Source organism: Vespula pensylvanica, chromosome 9 (assembly GCF_014466175.1).
Source record: "Vespula pensylvanica isolate Volc-1 chromosome 9, ASM1446617v1, whole genome shotgun sequence".
NCBI lineage: Eukaryota > Metazoa > Arthropoda > Insecta > Hymenoptera > Vespidae > Vespula > Vespula pensylvanica.
Genome location: NC_057693.1, coordinates 1,527,616 through 1,546,823, shown reverse-complemented (window position 1 = coordinate 1,546,823; position 19,208 = coordinate 1,527,616). Strand labels below are relative to the sequence as shown.

General features: G+C 36.6%; 1 protein-coding gene across 3 annotated transcripts; it reads right to left on the bottom strand.

The window, feature by feature from the left end:
- Positions 1-279: 279 nt before the first annotated feature.
- On the bottom strand, positions 280-18,782 carry LOC122631654 (protein gooseberry-like). 3 transcript variants are annotated; one of them, XM_043817608.1, is made up of 7 exons: positions 18,461-18,782; positions 12,581-13,497; positions 7,612-7,925; positions 7,376-7,505; positions 3,520-3,694; positions 3,135-3,416; positions 280-1,338 (listed from the first exon to the last, which is right to left on the bottom strand). In XM_043817608.1, exons 2-7 carry the CDS (start codon positions 12,642-12,644, stop codon positions 948-950), a joined length of 1,356 nt encoding a protein of 451 aa, XP_043673543.1. In that variant the 5' UTR covers positions 12,645-13,497; positions 18,461-18,782; the 3' UTR covers positions 280-947. The 3 variants fall into 3 exon arrangements, with proteins under 3 accessions (XP_043673543.1, XP_043673545.1, XP_043673544.1); XM_043817610.1 differs by having other exon boundaries at positions 7,376-7,502; positions 18,461-18,781; XM_043817609.1 differs by lacking the exon at positions 18,461-18,782 and having other exon boundaries at positions 12,581-13,565.
- Between the last annotated feature and the right edge of the window lie 426 nt (positions 18,783-19,208).

Sequence of the window (19,208 nt, the reverse complement as noted above, 5' to 3'; positions counted from 1 at the left end):
CACTGTACACCCGATTGTCGGCTCTCCTTCTGACTTTTCACTTTTTGCGTTTCATTTTCTTTTCGTTTCTTTTTGCGACCGAGTCAATTTTTAAGAACGGTAAGCACGATTTTGATCCTTAATATAATAATCAATATTTATTTTATAACGTTTTAAAAAATTTTTCATCGACGAATTTAAGTACTTACTTACCGTATAAAATGTTATACCAATCATAAAATTTTTGCATAAATGTGAATAAAAATTAGGATTTATTCGATTATATCATCGATTGCAGACTGTAAGCTTTGTTTATTCCATAACGTCGCTTTTTACAGCATAGCTATAGCTACCGATTGAAAATATTCTTATGTGAATTGTGTAAAATCTCCTTTATGTACAATAATTGTGTGTGTGCGTGTGTATGTATATATATATATATATACACATATATATAACATTCAATTAAATAAATCATTTAGAATAATCATCAAGTAAATAATAACGATAGCGATCTCTTTAGTATCAAGTTTAATATTATTGCCGTATTTAATCTCGTTCATTAAATAACGCCTATGATATTAATCTCTTAACGCTTTATAAATAGATTAGCGATATTAATAAAAAATTACTTACGATATTAATTTAAGGCGATCATTAAGGCAAGAAGTTAACAAGGCACATCTCCTCGTCGTTCACGAAAAATAATCAAACATTTAAGCGATAAATCGAATTTGTTTGTCTACTTAAAATGTATCGACGAATTCATTAATCATTTGCACTGGCAACACGTTATACACAAATACACGTAGGTATTTATAAAGTACGAATCTTTTACGTTTACGTATAGTTACACATTTATACAGCGATTTCGAAGATTCCTCATTATTATTATGTCCATTCGATTTTATCGAAGATCGTTTTATTTAAAGCACAGGATGGACACACTTATTTAAAAAAAAAATATTTTATCGCTTTTCAACGTTGCTTCCAATTCGGCTGAGAAAAGCAAGCTGGCTTTGATCAAGTGGCTCATTCGTGTAACCGTTTAAGCTACTTCGAGCCTGGGAGACTGGGACATTGAAGTCGTTCGACCTGCCAGTCGACAAGACGAAATCTGGGCCGTGTACTCTTCCGCAAACTTGTGAGTCGATTCCACCCAAATATGGATAACCGCTTTTGGCTTCGCCAGGACTGTGAGGTGCAACATGATGATGAGCAACACCAGTGCTTGCTGGCACCGCAGAACTCGCACTCTGTACCATGCAAGCACTCATATTCGAGGCCGTTGGACTGACGCTACCACCAAGACTACTCAAATTCAGATTGCTGCTACCATAGTGAGAGGCGTTGAATATTCTGCAACAAAATACGTCAACAATTTCTAAAGGAGATCGAGAGGGTATCGATTGCTCCGTTGAATATTAATTCAAGTTGAATACGCTTACTTCGTCATGTAAATAAACAAATATCTTCTTTTCTTGCGACAATAATAATAATAATAATAATAATAATAATGATTATTTTCTTGATTTATATGAAAAGAAATAACCATTTTTTTGTTGTCAAAAACAATCGTGCGTGTCGATCTTATGAAATTGAATATTTTTGTGCAAATCAAAATTATACCGTAATTATATTAATTTTCTGCAAGAATCATCAATTCTTTAAAAGTACAAATTTCTACTGTCACAGATTGATTAAAAAGGGGGAAAAAAAAAAAGAAAAATTAATAAAATACAAGAGTTTCAAGTATATATGAGAAACAATATCATACGAAATATATTTGATTTTATATTTCTACTCTTAATGCAATTCGTATTCTAAATAATATAAATATTCATCTTCTTTTCTATTCTCGTTACTGCAAAATTTCCATAAAATTGAGAAAAACATCGACGATTAGACAACTAATCTTGGAGATTATCTTAAAGTCAAGCACAATCTGGCATCTCGTTAACAAAGCGTCGTTCGTTTGGTGTTTACAAAAGCAATAAAAGACGCGCGTGGGCGCACGAGTTCTGTGTGTTTCTTCGGGGCGTGCCGAACGTTTTGACTCCCGCGCTTTTGAGCGCGGTACCTTTTGAACCGTTAAGGACTCTAAATCGTGCCGATGCACGACCCTGCTTTTTTTCTTCTTTCTCTCTCTCTTTCTCTCTCTCTCTCTCTCTCTCTCTCTCTCTCTCTCTCTCTCTCTGTCTCTTTCTTTCACACTCCTTGGGATACAGTTTGAAAAGAAACGCAAAGATCGTGGCGGAAGCCTCGACCGATTTATCGACTGTGTCTCCTTTCCTCTCTACCCTTAGCTGAGCCTATTCTAAATATCGAGAGTAGATCTCTCTAACGACTACAAATCATCCCTTTCTCTATGCCGCGTTAATGACTTGGCAGTAAAATTAAAAAGAAAAGCGAGAAAGGTCGATCTGGAAATGAGTCGGATCATAATTATATTCTTATTTGGGACACGTTGAGTTATTAATGACGGCGATATATGCACGTGGTTGAATTCGAGGGAGAGAGAGAGAGAGAGAGAGAGAGAGAGAGAGAGAACGAGAGACGTGACAGATCCGTTCGTAGCAACGGTTAGAGAGAGATCGATCGCGAAAGAATATGCGTCCCGCGTTGAGGGGGCTGAGGATCGACCGCGGCCGGAGGATTATTAGCCGGTAGCGTTTCATTACGGAGGCCGAAGCAACATAATTGAGGACCACACAGAAAACGGTGTCGGTAGACGGTAGAGAGGGAAGAAAAGGGAAGAAGAGGGAAGGAGAGGAAAGAAGAGTCAGGAACATGGACGAGTAGAAAAGACGAGTCCGCGAGGATGTAGGTTCGAACGTGTGCGAGGACAACACAAGGTTACATGGCACACTGTAGCAACGCGATCACCCCAGCAACCTGTTATTACGGCACAATGGCTGAATTAATTGTTGAAGAGTACGCGGCTCGAACCTTTGCTCAGCTTTCTCTCGACGGCATCACCTGGTTCAAACCGTTTTAAACGTTAGCGGTGTTCGGATATTACACGGAACTCTCTTTTTCTATCTCACACGAAGTTTCGTGGGAGGTCTTCCTCCATCGAAAGCCCTCCCAACATGGAATTTACTTTCTCTTACTTGAACGGTAAGGAACATCGCTGTTTTTCAAGATCGACTTACCCGTAGTTCTCGGCCGTCGCTCTGGACCATTGCTGCTGAGCGTAATAGTTTTCCCCGTAGTTGTAGTGCTGAGGATAAGCAGCCGTTGTCGCTGCCGCCGCAGCAACGCTTGCTTGCCCGTAACTCTGATAACTCTCCGCCGCGCTACCATAGTGTTGACTCTGAAACGATTGTAAACTCATCGTGTTGAACGCGTTCGCTTGCTGACTGTTCATCTGTTTCCTTAGTCTCGCTCGTCTGTTACTAAACCACACCTGAACGCGAGCCTCCGTTAGCTTCGTTCTGAAACAATGGCGGATAGTTCGAATTGTTGAAAGATCTCTTTTTTTTTTTTTTTCTTTTTCTTTTTCTTCCCATTTAATTCTGTTTCTAGAGCTTCACTTACTTCTGAGCCAACTCCTCTCTTGTATAAACGTCTGGATATTGAGTTCGAATGAATACTGCTTCCAATTGTTCCAATTGTTCTCCCGTGAAGGTAGTCCTACTACGACGTTGCTTTCTCTTTAGAGCTATGCCAGGCTCGCTTTCCGTCTCGGAATCGTCCCCACCATCGCTTCCACCTGAAGTAACGACAAAAATAACGTCCATACTGATTAAAATCCTTTACATGTCTTTTACTTAGTTCTGTCTAGATTGTGTGGCAAACTTTTAGTTCGAACATCGTTGGTATGTGTCACGAACGGCATAACAATGAGAGAGAGAGAGAGAGAGAGATAGAGATAGATAGATAGATAGATAGATAGATAGAGAGAAAGAGAGAGGGAAGAAGATAGAAAGAAAGAAAGAAAGGAAAAAAGAAAGAGAAAAAGAAAGAAAGAGAGAGAGAGAGAGAGAAAGCTTTCAGTCCAGCACGTGCTGCACGTCAGATACCGAAGATAGGAAGCGAGTCGTACCCGCCCACAGTTCACACGCCGGACTGAGCAACCCACTATTAAGACCCGCCTGATTACAGCCGTGGCAGCCAAACCTATACTAAACTAAAACACCGGAGAAATTAGGGTCCGCCGTGAAGAAATTAAGTTCTTTGACATGTCCCGTCCCACCCGAGCTAAATGAAAGAGACTCGTAGTACGTCCCGATTTTATTTCACCAATCAATGAGAAAACTTTCTTCGTTTTTCTAAATATTCTCAATTACGAACGAAAGCAGATATACATCGACTTTCTTCTCAAATGATTTCTCAAATACGAGTTATCAAATTCGAGCTAAAGCAAGAAAAATTAAAGATCGCCAACTTTGCTATAAATCTTTGTGTGAATCGTCACGATTTTTTGAGATCTATCAGCGATGAGTTCGTCGATGAAGATTCTTTAAAATCATTTTGAGAATTGCACCGCTGTTGTAGAAGAAGATAGTCCTTCTAATTAAAACGAACGAGTAAAAGAGAAATCAAAAACAGGAGAGAGAGATAGAGAGTGAGACGGAGAAAGAGAGAAAGAGAGAAAGAGAGATAACGCAAAGATATATAGAGAAGAAAGTTTAAACGGACGGCATCATCGCTCGAGCCGCAAGAGAGTAGTACGTCTCAATCATGGGAAGACCGCAAGTTTGCCCCGCAGTAAGAACATCTAAATCAATAGAGGGCGCTGCTATTCCTCGAACAAACTGGCAGGCCGAGCTGTTGTTGGCGGTTTGTAAGATTAGAGGCAGGCTACGAGCCGAAGACCACACGCCGTGTGCCGCGAGAGTATACCGCGTTTCTTCTCTCTCTCTTTCTCTCCCTTTCTCTTTCTCTCTTTCTCTTTTCTTCCTCTTATTTCGCGCGAGGAACACCATCCAATCTTCTTTTATCATCTCATCCTTCTGCCGTCGATCTCTTTTATCGTTCTTCCCATTCCGCTAGGTTTCGCAACGAACGTTTGTGTTTTACTTCGAAGTTTTTATCACCAATGAAAAATACTTCGAAGATCTTTTTCTCTCATTTATTTTTCTTAGAGAAGATGACAGGAGATATTAATTCGAGGGGTACTTAAAATATATTCTTTTCTTCGGTCCACGTTCGTTAGGACGAAAAACCTCGCCTTTAAACATCGCTCGTTGTTAACAAATAAAGGACTCCCTTGGAGAACCTTCGGAATAAGTATAAAAAAAGAAAAAAGAAATACAGAGAGAGAAAGAGAGAGAGAGAGAGAGAAGATGGATCTCATTGTTCCTTTTCGGACAGGGTAGACTCGTGCTTCGCCATTCTTCGCTTTAGCTCTTCGCTTTCTTAGCTCGGAAGACGGCGACGGTCTCTTCTTCGTTGACTTCGAATTTCAAGAGGTACATTGGTACAAGCATGCTTGACTTCGTCATCGTCTACAGGCATGCATATATACGTGCAACATGCATATGTACGAATTTTGAAGGAGGGAAGAAGCGACGAGGCAAGACGCCGTAAAAATGATAAAACGGAGTTTACGAAGATGGTGGTGTTAATCGAAGCTGAAAATTAAGAGTGCTGGAAGTCTCTCTTTCTCTCTGTTGCAATCTTGTAGTATACGTCTAATCAAAACTAAATCTCTCCGACAAGGTAATAAACTCGACACATCTACGCGCCACGGGACGCCTAATATTTCTTCGCGAGCTCTACCGTCGGTGATAAATAAAGAAACGAAAAAAAGAAAGAATCTCCTTTTTGTATTCTCTACCGACCAAACCTATATTTCTGCTAATCCTCTCTTTCTTCTTGTGTTCTCTGAATACTTTTAAAGGATCGCCATGAAATCACTTCTTTTCTTATCCTCTATTTCTTCTGTGATAATCGTATCTCCTAATCGAACTAAGTACTTAGTTACGTTTTCGAATAAATATATTAATTGTCATTTTATATATGTTATCTATATTGAAATATAATAACCGAATAATAGCGAATAATAGTTTTCAGTCGACCGTTAATGTTACACCAAAAGAAATATTTACGCAAGAGTCGAAACTCTTGCTAGCGAGAGTCCAACGACGGGTTATTGTCGGCGTCGCCTTAACTCAATTAACTTAACGCGAAGGCTTCACCGTAATTATGGCTTATCGCTCGATTAACCCAGAGTATTTCATTTATGGCCAGTACCTGCATGATTTCAACGCGATATTAAAATGGTCTTTGACAATATTTAATTCAATCAACGATTAACGATTTCAATTGCAATATTTTATTTTAAGTCGCATTATACGATTAAATGTTTATTTGCAACTATGATAATCATACGACACGATTAAATTAATTTTTTAATAGTTATTTGAATTATTTATTAATAATTCTAGTTTTCATCGTCGTGAAATTAAAGTTTGTTCTTATATATATTTTTTATTAGCACTTAAAAACGACAACTGAGACGAAAATAAATCTACGAAGTAACTTGTCAATGATTCTCCTACATATTTAAGACGTTTAAAAAGTAATTCTTTCGTGATTTACAGTATATTTACGTATAAAATGATTCAATCTTTTAAAGCATGTCTGCAAATTAAACGTTTCAATACCTTATGATATACTTATATTGAATTGAAAGTTTCATATTTTGACGAACCTACTTTATTAATAAATCATTGAATCGTTTTATTTGTAGATACACTGTCGATCATCGAATAACTTATTCCATATTAGAAGCATATATTTTTTATATTTAGAAGAGAGAATTATATTTTATTATAGTATATTTTATTACAGTATATTTTATAATATTTCAATTATCGTTTTGATTAATTTTTAAACATTAATTTAAAACCGATAAAAACTTCATTTATTGATCAAATCAATAATGAAATAACTAATTCAAATCTATTTTATAATTAATGTCAATCTAAATAAAGATTAATTCGTTAATTAAATTAGATATTACTCAACATTGCATCAACACAACTAAGAGATTTCGTGGAATTCACGACCGACAGCAGCTCGGGCCTCTCTTTTTCTCTCCTTGAAAGAGAGAATGTTACTCGGGCGTAGTATTTTACGACGTCGTATGATATGTTTCGAAAGACTGCAGGTAAAGTATGTACATACATACATACATACGGTCGTTGAATAATTCTGACAATGAGATGGATGTATCATCGGTTGGGTTGCGTCCCATCGAAATGATTTGTTATATACTTAATACTCAATGTAACAGTTACACGGATAATCAACTGGACGTTTCAACGAGCTTCGCTAATTGACGTAAATAAATTTCCATTTATTAATCGGTAATCGAATTCGTATGGTTTTTATGCATCTACTTAATTATATGTATCACACATTTATCAAATAGAAATAAACTTACCGAGAATCCCGTTGATCGAATGGTTCGTTCCGAGATCGTCAACGCGACGAATTTTATTTGGTGGACCACGGAGTAACCTGGTGATACTGGAAACTGATGGCGCTGATGCCTTATCGCAAACGCCATCCTGCTGGCAGAACCACGTTGGACCAGTTAATATACCAGCTGATAATAATTAATAATAATCAAAGAGATAGGTATCAAAGAAAAATATTATAAAGACAATGTCAACGGACCTTTATTAGTCTCTCCTTGATTTCCCAGCTGAGAAGATTTGGATTTTGTCTTTTAAGATCTTCGATCCTGCTCTCGACTTCCGGAGTGGCAACTCGTGGCTTGCTTCCACCGATCACACCTGGTCTGATCGATCCGGTTTCCTGATATCGATTAAGAATCTTCGACACGCAACCATGAGAGACTCTTAGCTGTCTCGATATCACACACGGTCTTACACCGGACGCCGCCATCTCGACAATTTTTAATCTGATATGATTTGGTAGTGGACGGCCATTTATAAAGACCCCGCCTAACTGATTAACGCGACCTTGTCCTGAAACGTCGAGCAAAGTATTTGTAGTTAATATATTATTATTCATATTTGATATACATATATGTTACATTTTATTTCAATATCATTATCTCAACGTGAAAGTTATTGCTCCTTTAAATATAGTTATCCTGTATATAAATATTCTGTCCGAACTAGAATTTGCTTGTTAGGCAGTTTGAAGTTGTTCGGTATAAGAGGCGTATAGTAAGCAAAAGGAAAAGAGTAGGAAGATGAAATTTCGAGAGTAAAGTAGAAGCGAGTATAATTTCCAAAAGATTGAGACAAGGGCGTGGAAGAATTGCAAGAACAACGAAACTCGCCTTACGTTTTGAACGTACGAACGGAGAGAGAGAAAGAGAAAGAGAGACGGATAGAAAGAAAAAGGTGGTGGACCTGCAACGTGCAGCAAACTCGTCGTTTGGAAGAACTCAGTGACACGCAAGGTGCCGCTCAAACGTTCCTAATTACCGGTAATTAGGGTCCCTCTTAATTAACTTAATTATAATCACGAAGTCAAACAAACCGCGTGTTACGCGTCCTTTGCGGCAACCGAGCAAAGAAGCGAATGAGATGCGCGATTTCTTCGTGTCGAGTCGAGTCGAGTTGAGTCGAGTCGAGTCGAGTAGAGTCGAGTCGAGTCGAGTCGAGTCGAGTCGAGTCAAAAAGTGAGATAAAGAGAGGAGCAGAGAGAGAGAGAGAGAGAGAGAGAGAGAGAGAGAGAAAGTTTCGACCGGGACCAGAAAGCCGGAGCGTTAAAAGAACGAGCTCGCGTGCCTTTTGCGAAACGGGCGCGAGATGAGGAAGGCGTTCGAACGCAAGGCTGACGCGCCTTACGGTTATCCTCGGTTTTGCTCGAAGCAGTAAAACCGACGAAGAAGACGGAGTTATGTCCTAGCACGTGTAAATATAAAAAAGTAGGAGGAGAAGGAAGAGGACAACGAAGAAGTAAGAATAAGGAACGTAAAGAAGAAGGTACATCTATCCAATCTCTATGTAACTAAAATTCGCTTGGAGAAGAACCTTGATAAATCATTATCGCATAGAGAATATAATCAAAACGATTCCGCGTATTTCATTCATCCCGAGTAGTTCATTTAATCGGATTCCATGAGAAATTCAGAGGGTCTGCTCCGCTAATTATCACGAGGACGAGATTCAGAAAGGAGATCCCATCTATCCTCCTATCAAAAGGGAGAGAGAGAGAGAGAGAGAGGGCAATGTAGTCCCGTTTCGTCGTTCATCGAACGCCTCGAGATTTACATCCTTCTCCCCACTATTCTCTTCTCTCTCTCTCTCTCTCTCTCTCTCTCTCTCTCTCTCTCTCTCTCTCTCTCTCTGTCTCTCTTTCTCTCTTTTTCTCAACGGGTAAAGCCAGCTCTCTGCAAGACTACCCTGTCTCACTTCGTCTCTCTCTCTCTCTCTCTCTCTCTCTCTCTTTCTCTCTCTCTTTCTCTCTCTCTCTCTGTCTCTCTTTCTCTCTCTTTCTTACGTTTGGGATCCTAAGGACACACATCCGTGAGGGAGCCAGGCCCCGTACGGTCCCGGCGTGTGTGTGACGTCAGTCGGGCCGCGGGGCCCGACGGGATTACAGGCGAGATCAAAAGACGCCGACCGCCACCGCCGTCGCCGCCGACACCGCCGCCGATGACGAGGACTTGCCTTTGAATGCGCGCCCTACGCTCGCGCGAATTACGGAATAGAAGAAGGTGTACGATTGCTTATTTTTTCTTCCTTGATTTTCTTTTATTTACTTGCGTGTATTGTTTTCTTTTTCTTTTCCTTTTTTCTTTTTTCCTTTTCTTTTCTTTTCTTTTCTTTTCTCTTTCGATTTTTATTTTATTTTAGTTGGAAGATAGATCAGCGCTGTGCGAATAATTCAATTCAATTAATCATTTACGATTAAATTTTTATTTAAACTTCGTTACTTAATCACTTTTAACTGCATTAATGATTAATCGATTGATTTGTTTTCTCTTTTTGTTTTCATTTTCGTGATACTAATGCTCGTTCCTATAAATTTATTTTGTTTTCTTATAACAATTGAAAAATTGAGTCAAATGAAAAATGTAGTTCTGTGGAATAGTTAGTTAATGATTCATGATGTCTCTACGAATTAAATGATTTGATAATCGATGACGTATCAACAAATAAAACGATGCAATGATTTACAGTGTCTCAACAGATTAGTTAGTCAATGATTCATGGCATGTGTACAAATAAAACGATTCGACAATGTATCGTGCGTCTATGAAGAATTCGTCAATGATTCACGATATGTCTATGAATAAAACGGTTCAATGATCGACGACGTTTATACAAATAAAATGATTCAATAATTTAACAATATAAGAGTTTAAAAAATCTGATGAAATACTTGGTAGACGTGTCAAGAATCATTGAATCGTTTTATTCGTATACACGTCATTGACGAATTACCCCGTAGAAACACTTTAAATTTGACAAACACGTAAATCATTGATCAACTATTCTGTAAAATTACTTCCATCACATTTATCATTTTGATTCATTTTGAAATATTAACGGAAGAAAAAAACAACGATACACAAAAATATATGTTAATTTCACAACGATGAAAACATAAATTATTAATAATTAATCCAATTAATGTAATCAAAAAATTAATAATTCTAATTTGATAGTATGGATACGTATCGTATAAATAACTATATAATTTCTGTGACTAGAAAATATTCGATCATTATACAATAATAATTCTTAATCATTGAATAATATATCGTCGAGCATTTTTTTACAAGTTGAAAAGACCTTTCGATTTGTTCGTATTCGGTTTACATGTGTTCCGTAAATGCATATGTCATTCATTACTCAAATGCGAACGACTAGTTTAGAGTTATGGACTTCGTCGGTCGTAACTTTGGTCGTAGAACTGATAACTCGAAATATTATGCGAGTCAACCTTCATAACTTTTCTTGTTTTTAACGATCTCAGAGAACAAAGCTTTTTTATTTATATACGCTTCTGTACGGACTTATAAAAATCGTTGGATATTGTAAATCGCATACATAACGATGAATAAAATAAAAATTGCTTAAATTGCATTTTTAAGGACGACATCGAAGAAAATCTTCATCTTTCAGAATTAAGAAAAGAAAAGGGAAAAGAAGAAGACCACCCTGGAAGCGAGCGAAATGATGAAACGACGAGGAAATAATTTAACGCATGAATTATTGATAAGAGGCAATTGATTGTGAGCGATCCACGCTAATAACCATGATCGGTGGCAGCGATGTGACGCGATAGAGAGGGGAGATCGAACCGATTTGAATACGCTCGACGCATCGCTCGTCATTAAGCTTCCCTTCGAGGCCCAAGTCTGCCGTCTCTCTCTCTTTCTTTCTCTATCTATCCGTCTTTATCTTTTTTTTTCCGAATATTCAATGTTATCTCAAAGAAGACCAGATGATCCCTTAGATTCTACTATAATTACTCTCCGATTTCATCGATTAAATGAACTGTTACAAGATCTCAAAAAGATTTGCTCAGCTTTCACGAGTTACTCGATACGTTTTAAGAGAAAGTTTGTGTTGTTATAGCTACTAGTAATTCGAAATAATAAATCTTTATTTAGATCCAGGACGTTATTATAATCTATTCGATATGTGTGTGTGTATACATATATATATATATGAATATATATATATATATATGAATGTGTGTGTGCGTGTTTGTGTAGGTAAATATTTTATTTTCTTTTATTTTTGGTGATAGTACAAAACTATAGAAGCAAGATCGTCAAGAAGGATCGATAACATCTTCGGGATCGATAAGGATCGAACCCGTCAAGATCTCTTTGTCCAGGAAGATTGAATATTCTTCGCGTCGTCCGTCGTCCAGGAAGGGTTCTAAAGAAATTACAAGAGGAAGAGGTGTACACGACTATGTGCGATTATCTACGTGCAACCAAGGGATGCATGTACTTAGCGTTCGGTGTGAGTTCCGAGTTGCAAGGCCTCAATCATCGCGCCGTCGCCTGCGGCCTATTCGATATCGGACATTAGGTACCCACGAGTTCTCTCTCTCTCTCTCTCTCTCTCTCTCTCTCTCTCTCTATCTCTCTCTCTATCTTTTTCTTTCTCTCTTTCTTTTTTCTTTTTCTTTCGATGCATCAAACTTGTCTTCCTTTCAACGCCCACAACACGATAATTTTTATTTGAAATCATATCTTCTATCGTTTTTCTAATAACACCGTAATACAGACAAGTTTTATAATTAAATTATATAATCGTCTTTGTAAAGCAAGCGTATCAAAAAATTCTAATGTCAATTATTCCTTTGTTTTCTATATTACTTCTTACGAAACTAATACTGCCTGATATTATACCGTCGGTTGTAAAACTTCTTGTTCGTTATATGTAGTTATTAAGAGTTTCGAATCAATGAGAGTTGCAAAGCCAGACATTCGATTATCTCCTTTCGTCCTTGGACGTTTTTCTAAGCAAAATGTTCAAAGTATTCCAAAGTAAGCTTTTTCAATCGAATGATCTTGAGATCGTTGAATGTTAAGGACGAAAAACAAAAACAATTTCGATCGTAGGACGACTCATGAATTCTTTCTTTTTTTTAAAACATATCGGATTTCTTAGAAAATGTATAACAATTGATATAAACTCACCTTGAAACGCGTATCCAGTAAAATACGGCGGCATTCGATGTTGACTGAGCGTTCTGACCGCCATCTGGGCCGTATCTTTGGACCCGGAATAATTTTCCCACGTTCACCGTGCACTTCTTCCTTGGTAGAATTACTGTTCGGAGAATAAAAGTAATAACAAAGGAAAACAACAAAGGTAATATATTTCCACCCTTTTGAATTGTTCTTAAAGAAATAACTTTGAACGATCACTTATCGATGACGGAGAACGATTTGGATCGAAGAATAAAAGAAGAAAGACAACAACTCGATCTCTTTTTGCTCGATTTACGTTTCCTCCTCCTTCTCTTCTTCTTCTTCTTCTTCTTCTTCTTCTTCTTCTTCTTCTTCTTCTTTTATTTTGTTATTATTACGTTTTTTTTTAATTCTTTTCTTCTCCTCCAAAGATCCGAAACGCGACGAAGACACATTCGTTCTTCGCGTAGACGAACGAATTTTTAACTAGAACCGAAAATGACCGATAATGACCGAAGAGGACAACGAGGAGGACCTGTTTGCTTCGGACTCTCGACTCGGACTGGCCAAAAGGCTGAACGAAGTCTCGAGGAGTCTAGCAAGCGAGAACCTGAAGGAAAAGGCAAGAAAGAGAAAGAGAAAGACAAGGATGGATAGACGTGGGTCTTGAAAGGAGAAAAGGAAAGACGATGGCTCCGCCTTTCTTCGTGAGGCCCCTCGATAAGAAACCAGCACTGGTCCCAGACCATCTCGACTCGAAGGCAAACCAAACGGGAGCATGGTCGTGAACGTTGTATTGGCATTGGTCACCATGTAGCTGATTCCAACCACATGGAGGTGGTCTCAACCTCGACTCCGCCCGAGTCTTCTCTTCCTCTTCTCTTTCTCGTCTTTTACGTTCCTTCTCCTTCCTTGTTTTCATTCTTGGAACAACACGCAAGTAAGTACATATGTATTAGTATACTTAAATACGTATTCGCAAATTTCGATCGTTTCTTTCATTATTTTTTATTTTTTTCTCCTGATTCTTAAGATATTCTTTTTAAAGAATGTGTATTGAATGTTTTTGAAAAAAAAAAAAAAAATAGTTACTTCGAACGCGTGTGAGATATCCGATGAAAAATTGTTTGATTTTTATTTCGTAAATTATTTTTTTTCTCATCGATTCTATGAGTTTCATATATTCGTCAGGTTTAACTCGAGTAATACGATTTTAGTATTATAATTAAATATGAATAAGAAAGACATAGGAGTTAATTGAAATCTTTTTTCAATCATTCCTTACGTTCTTCGTTTGATTTTTCTTCGGAATCTTTTTGATACAGGCGTGATGTTTTTCGGAAAAAAAAAAAAAAAACAAAATATTTAAGTACTTACGAACTAAAGCATGAGATCGATGATCGAATTTGAAGTCGTACCTGTTTTTACTTCGTAAATTACTTTTATTTTGCCTCATTGATTCTTCGATTTATATTTTTGTCAGTTCTATTTCGAGTAATACAATTTTAATATTAATTAAATACCGTACCGATAAAAAGGATACAAGAGTTAATTAAAATATTTTCGATTCCGATGTTGCAACGATTACGATACGATACGCATGTAAACACTGACATAATTCAATAATTTCCATTCCGAGGATCTCTGAAAAACCCGTTAAAGTAATTTTCGAATTTTTTTTCTTTTTTTCGAACTAAGAGTCGCCTTCTCGTTTCGCATGATTCAACGACGGGAAGCGTCGCTTGTAATTCGGTTTGCATCGTTAATTATAATTAATCGAGTTGCCCATGTAATCATATGTTTAATTGAATTGGAGAACTATGTGAACAGAATACGAATGGTCAATTTTCGACCGGTGCGACGAATTTTCGTCATGTTTTAAAGAAACGATCAAAATGGTTATTATTTACAAATTCTTGGTATTATTAAAAATTTACATGGCACATTATAACAACGAGGATACCTTATCATCAAATATTTCCTATTTATATGTTTCTATCTCAAAATTGTGCATTAGTTAAATAACATATTGAATAAATATTTTCTTTTTTTTTATCTTATTTTTTCAATCTTTGAGAAAAATTTGTGACGTCTCTTAAAAATGTTTACACGTACCTATGTATATGTTTATTCTAAAGGAACAATCATGGATCTCATAAAAAATTTTATAATACGTATGTATATGATCAGTTTGATTCTTTTTCTTTAAAGATTGTATCATTACAAATTGTTCGTATTATTAACTGCATTGATATCAATGATGTTGCTATTTCTTTAAATATATATCTTACATCAGTGTTGGCTGTTATCCGAATTACAATTTGATGGATAGATATTCTATATGTTATTTTTTAATTGTATTATGACAGCTAACAGATTATTATTTTGTTAATTTTTTTAATAAATATTCATTCATGTAGGTATGTATATACATAGAATCTATAGAATTTTAAAGCAAAGATTAAAGGACTCAATTAAATACGGAAATACATTTTTCACGATCTGCCATAATCTCTATACTAATATTACACTATTATAAATTAATCTATATTTTTATATATTATATTTGTATATTATAAATTTAATATAATTACCGAATATTATATAATATATATATATTATTATATATTATATATAATATCATTATTATATTATTATATTATAATTATATACTATGTATGTAAAATATTTAAAAATAATATTTTATATACCAATTTGTACTCCAATACTATAAATATTTTTATATCACACTATTATATTATATTTAATTATTTATACACACACACACACACACACACATATTTAATATACACATTAGTAACATACCGACGTTACTTATAAACCCATCTTAATATAAAGTATTTAAAGCAAACATCAAAATAATTTTATAAAATGTTACAATAAAATGATATCTGTATGAGTAGGTATGAACGCATACGTTCGTTAGAAAATAAATCGTATAAAACAATGGGTTAAAATGATAATAATTTTCCGTAGATCGTCTTAGTACGGGTGCAATCGTCAAATAGCAGGAGGACGATTCATAGAGGGTGGAGGATGCGCTGAGTTCGGTACGATAGCACGTGTCGTGATTGTAGTTTATGGGGAGCTGATTGCAGTCGAGAGCGTGGGTCGGTTGCAGTAGTGTGGACGCCACGAAACATGCTGGAGAGTTCCGACTCCATTCATTCCACCTTTTACATATCCATTCCAGTGTCAGTGTTTCGTTTCGTAATCATTAAGATATGCATTATACTCCTAATGACGAGCAGCCGTGGTCGCGAGAGCGTATCCGATTCGCGAGCAGAAATCGTTTGCCCTGCGTCACTTTCGAACATAAATTTTCTATAAAACGACTTTGACTCTCGCATCCTTTTCAATGATTTTCATATCAATTTACTTAAGAATTTATCACGATCGATCGAAGATTTATCGAAACGCTAATTTTTTTATTATTATTATTTTTCTTTCACATTATAGAGAAGTTGTTAGAATCGATAACGCATTTTTTCACTTGATCAAGTGTTTTAAATAAATTAATAATAATAATAATAATAATAATAATAATAATAATAATAATAATAACATTAACAGATAATTTAGAATCTCTCTAACTTGTTAATAGATCATTTTTACACTAATTTATCCCTCTTTCTTAGTCATAACTTTTAACACAGAGAAACATTCAATGACGATTAAAAAATGTAAGACAAAAATGATTACCATCTGACCATTTATTATTATAATTATTTCTCGTATGAAATATATAATACTAAGTATTACGCATACGAAATAAAGAAAATGAAATCATCAAGACATTCGTCAATAATATTTAACAAAAGCGTGATCGTAATGAAGACATAACGATGTCAGAGTCGAGCAATCTCGTAGGTCGAACGACAGATTCGTTATCTTCTCTCGAAGGTGTCCGGTCTCTCTTAGGGGCGACCTTGAGATTTGAAACGTTGGCGAATAATCGTGAAACACCCGCTGTTCGGATGATCAATCGGTCTGTCGGGAAGGCCGTATTCTAAAATTGTTATAATGGACGAGAGGAGTAGTAGGATGCTGAAGAACATCGAAAGTTTTCGTCGAGAGACTTCGAAAAAATTCGAAATTGTTCCGTATAAAAGACATTTCTTTAACCATATATCTGCTATATAATGTAGGACAATTGGTCGTTGTCATTGTCGAGAAGAAAAGTACCCATGGGATCAGAATCGAGTCCGTGATGTAAAAGATTGTATCCTACCATCCTGATCGTCTTTCTTATTCGAAAAATGTTCCCTAAGGAATTAGCATCCACCTAATTGTTCCCCATTCAGTCCTTTTTTCTCGTAGGACATCACCATCGCGCGGTGTCATCCTCTTACCTTATACGAAACCCTTTTCCATTGGCTCGACCAAGCCATGGAAGTTAGCTGTACGTCTATTACTCATGACGACGCATTGACATATTTTGACGGGTTTGTTGGTGCCAAACAGTGGCGAAAAGTATATCCTTCTGTGGCAACAATTTTTTCAAACAATTTGCTCGAGTCAAACTCGGTAGGCGTGATCCATTGTAACGATCGATGATTTTGTGAAAAAAGAAAAAAGAAAAAGAAAAAAGAAAAAAAGAAGCGAAATAGTTTTTCCAATTTTCTCGAAACTCCGGCCGTTCCTTTCTCTCTTCTTTTTTTCTTTCGTTCTTCTTTCATCTTTGACATGAACGATCGAAGGAATAATATTGATCTATCATATAACTATATCCCGGTTATATGTAGAATTAAATATAACGAGTTTTGCACACATAAACGATAGATGGCATGCATGCCAATCGTTCTTGTTGGTGAGAGCCATTAAAAGCGCGTGGGCTCTCGACTTTCGCGGGCGCTTATAGCTTCGTGCTCGTGTTGTTCGACCGAGAAACGGAGAAAGACGTCTAGAAACGAGCGAGAAAGAGAAAAAGAGGGGGAGAGAGAGAGAGAAACAGAGTGAGAAAGAGAAAGAAAGAGAGAGAAACAGAGTGAGAAAGAAAAAGAGAGAGAGAGAGATGGAACGGAACGAAACGAAGAGAAAGAGAAAAGATAGGTAGAAAACGCATACGAAACTCTCTCTCTCTCTCTCTCTTTCTCTTATACGATTCGTGCATGAAGAGAGGAAAAGGGAAGCCTCGGCCTACGGACTTGGCCCGCAGTTAATTGCCAGCATTTAATGAGCGCTCTTTGACGCGCCGCGCGAACCGCCACAACACGGCCAGTCGTAATGGCCGATGCTTTTCTGACGACTGCGCGTACCAACCTTACACACCGGGCCCAATACCTATGTACAAACCTGCGCACATGTATATAACTACGTACAAATGTATAAGTACTTTTATATGTACACACAAACACAAACACGTAAACACACGTATACGTGTGCACCGATGTACATACGTAAAGCAAGAAGTAAAAATGGCTTCTCGCGCGTATTTATCGAACGACCCTTCCATATTCCACTCGCACACCAACGAAAAGCACTTTAACGATTGAGATATTAGTTTGACTGCGTCGAGAAGTCAGCGAGAAGTACTCGTTTCGACGATCGGACGGGTGAAATGGGGTGGGGTAGGGTGGAGAGGGGGAGGAAGAGGGTAGGGATGGCAGAAGGAGTTAGTGACCTTTCCTGCGTGTCCATAGTGAAATTAGATTTCAAAGGGCCCGAACACATTTCCTCTCTCGCTTTTACAATGCCTCGCACCTTGCCGCCATTTTACGATTTCGTCGCGTGACAAATTCGCAAGCAGTATCGTTTTCTTATAAATATCTTCGAATCGAGTAAGATAATAATAAGAGGCGTGCGTGTTATGTTTATTTATATGAACGTCGTATCTCGTATATACGTTTTTATTTATAAACTTACCGATAATGACGATAATTTTGGAAGATGATATTTTTGAAAGTAACTTTTAAGTACTTTGATATTTTACTGATATTCATAAGGGATATTTTTAACAGTTTGTTACGAAATTTTGTCTAAACTCCTTAGTTCAATACAAATGTCATCTTGGAAATGTTCCATCGATATATCATCGGTGTAGTATTTCTTTCATTTATAGAACTTTAATTCGGATCTGTCGTCGATAATTTTCGACAGTCGGTATGGTAGGATAACAGTCGATACAATAGGAAATAAAGAGAAATGACTCGTGACGATACTTTATAATATTTTTACGTTGATTTAAAGAAAATAATATATAATATTCGTAAAATATTTCTTTTTCATTTCTTTTTTTAATTATGAAATATCTTGAGTCTATTTAAAGGTCTCCGTAGATGATACATTTATTCCGATATAATATTTACAAAATAAGAATTATAAAACATATTATATAATAATGCATTGATTTTACCGACCGTTGTTAAGATCATTCTCGTTGTACCATTATCAATCTTCCTATCTCCGAAAGGCGCCGTTTTATCGATTTTTCCTAAAATAGAATAAGTTCTCCTTCCATCACGGATAAAAACAATTAACCGGATTAACATCCAGATTTAAACGGATGAGTATCGGATTCACGCTTTGAAGAAAAAATAGCTGCAGAAAAAGTTACATGGCTGACGTATAAGCATATCGAATTGCACATTGAAGAGAGAAGAGATACATGGTA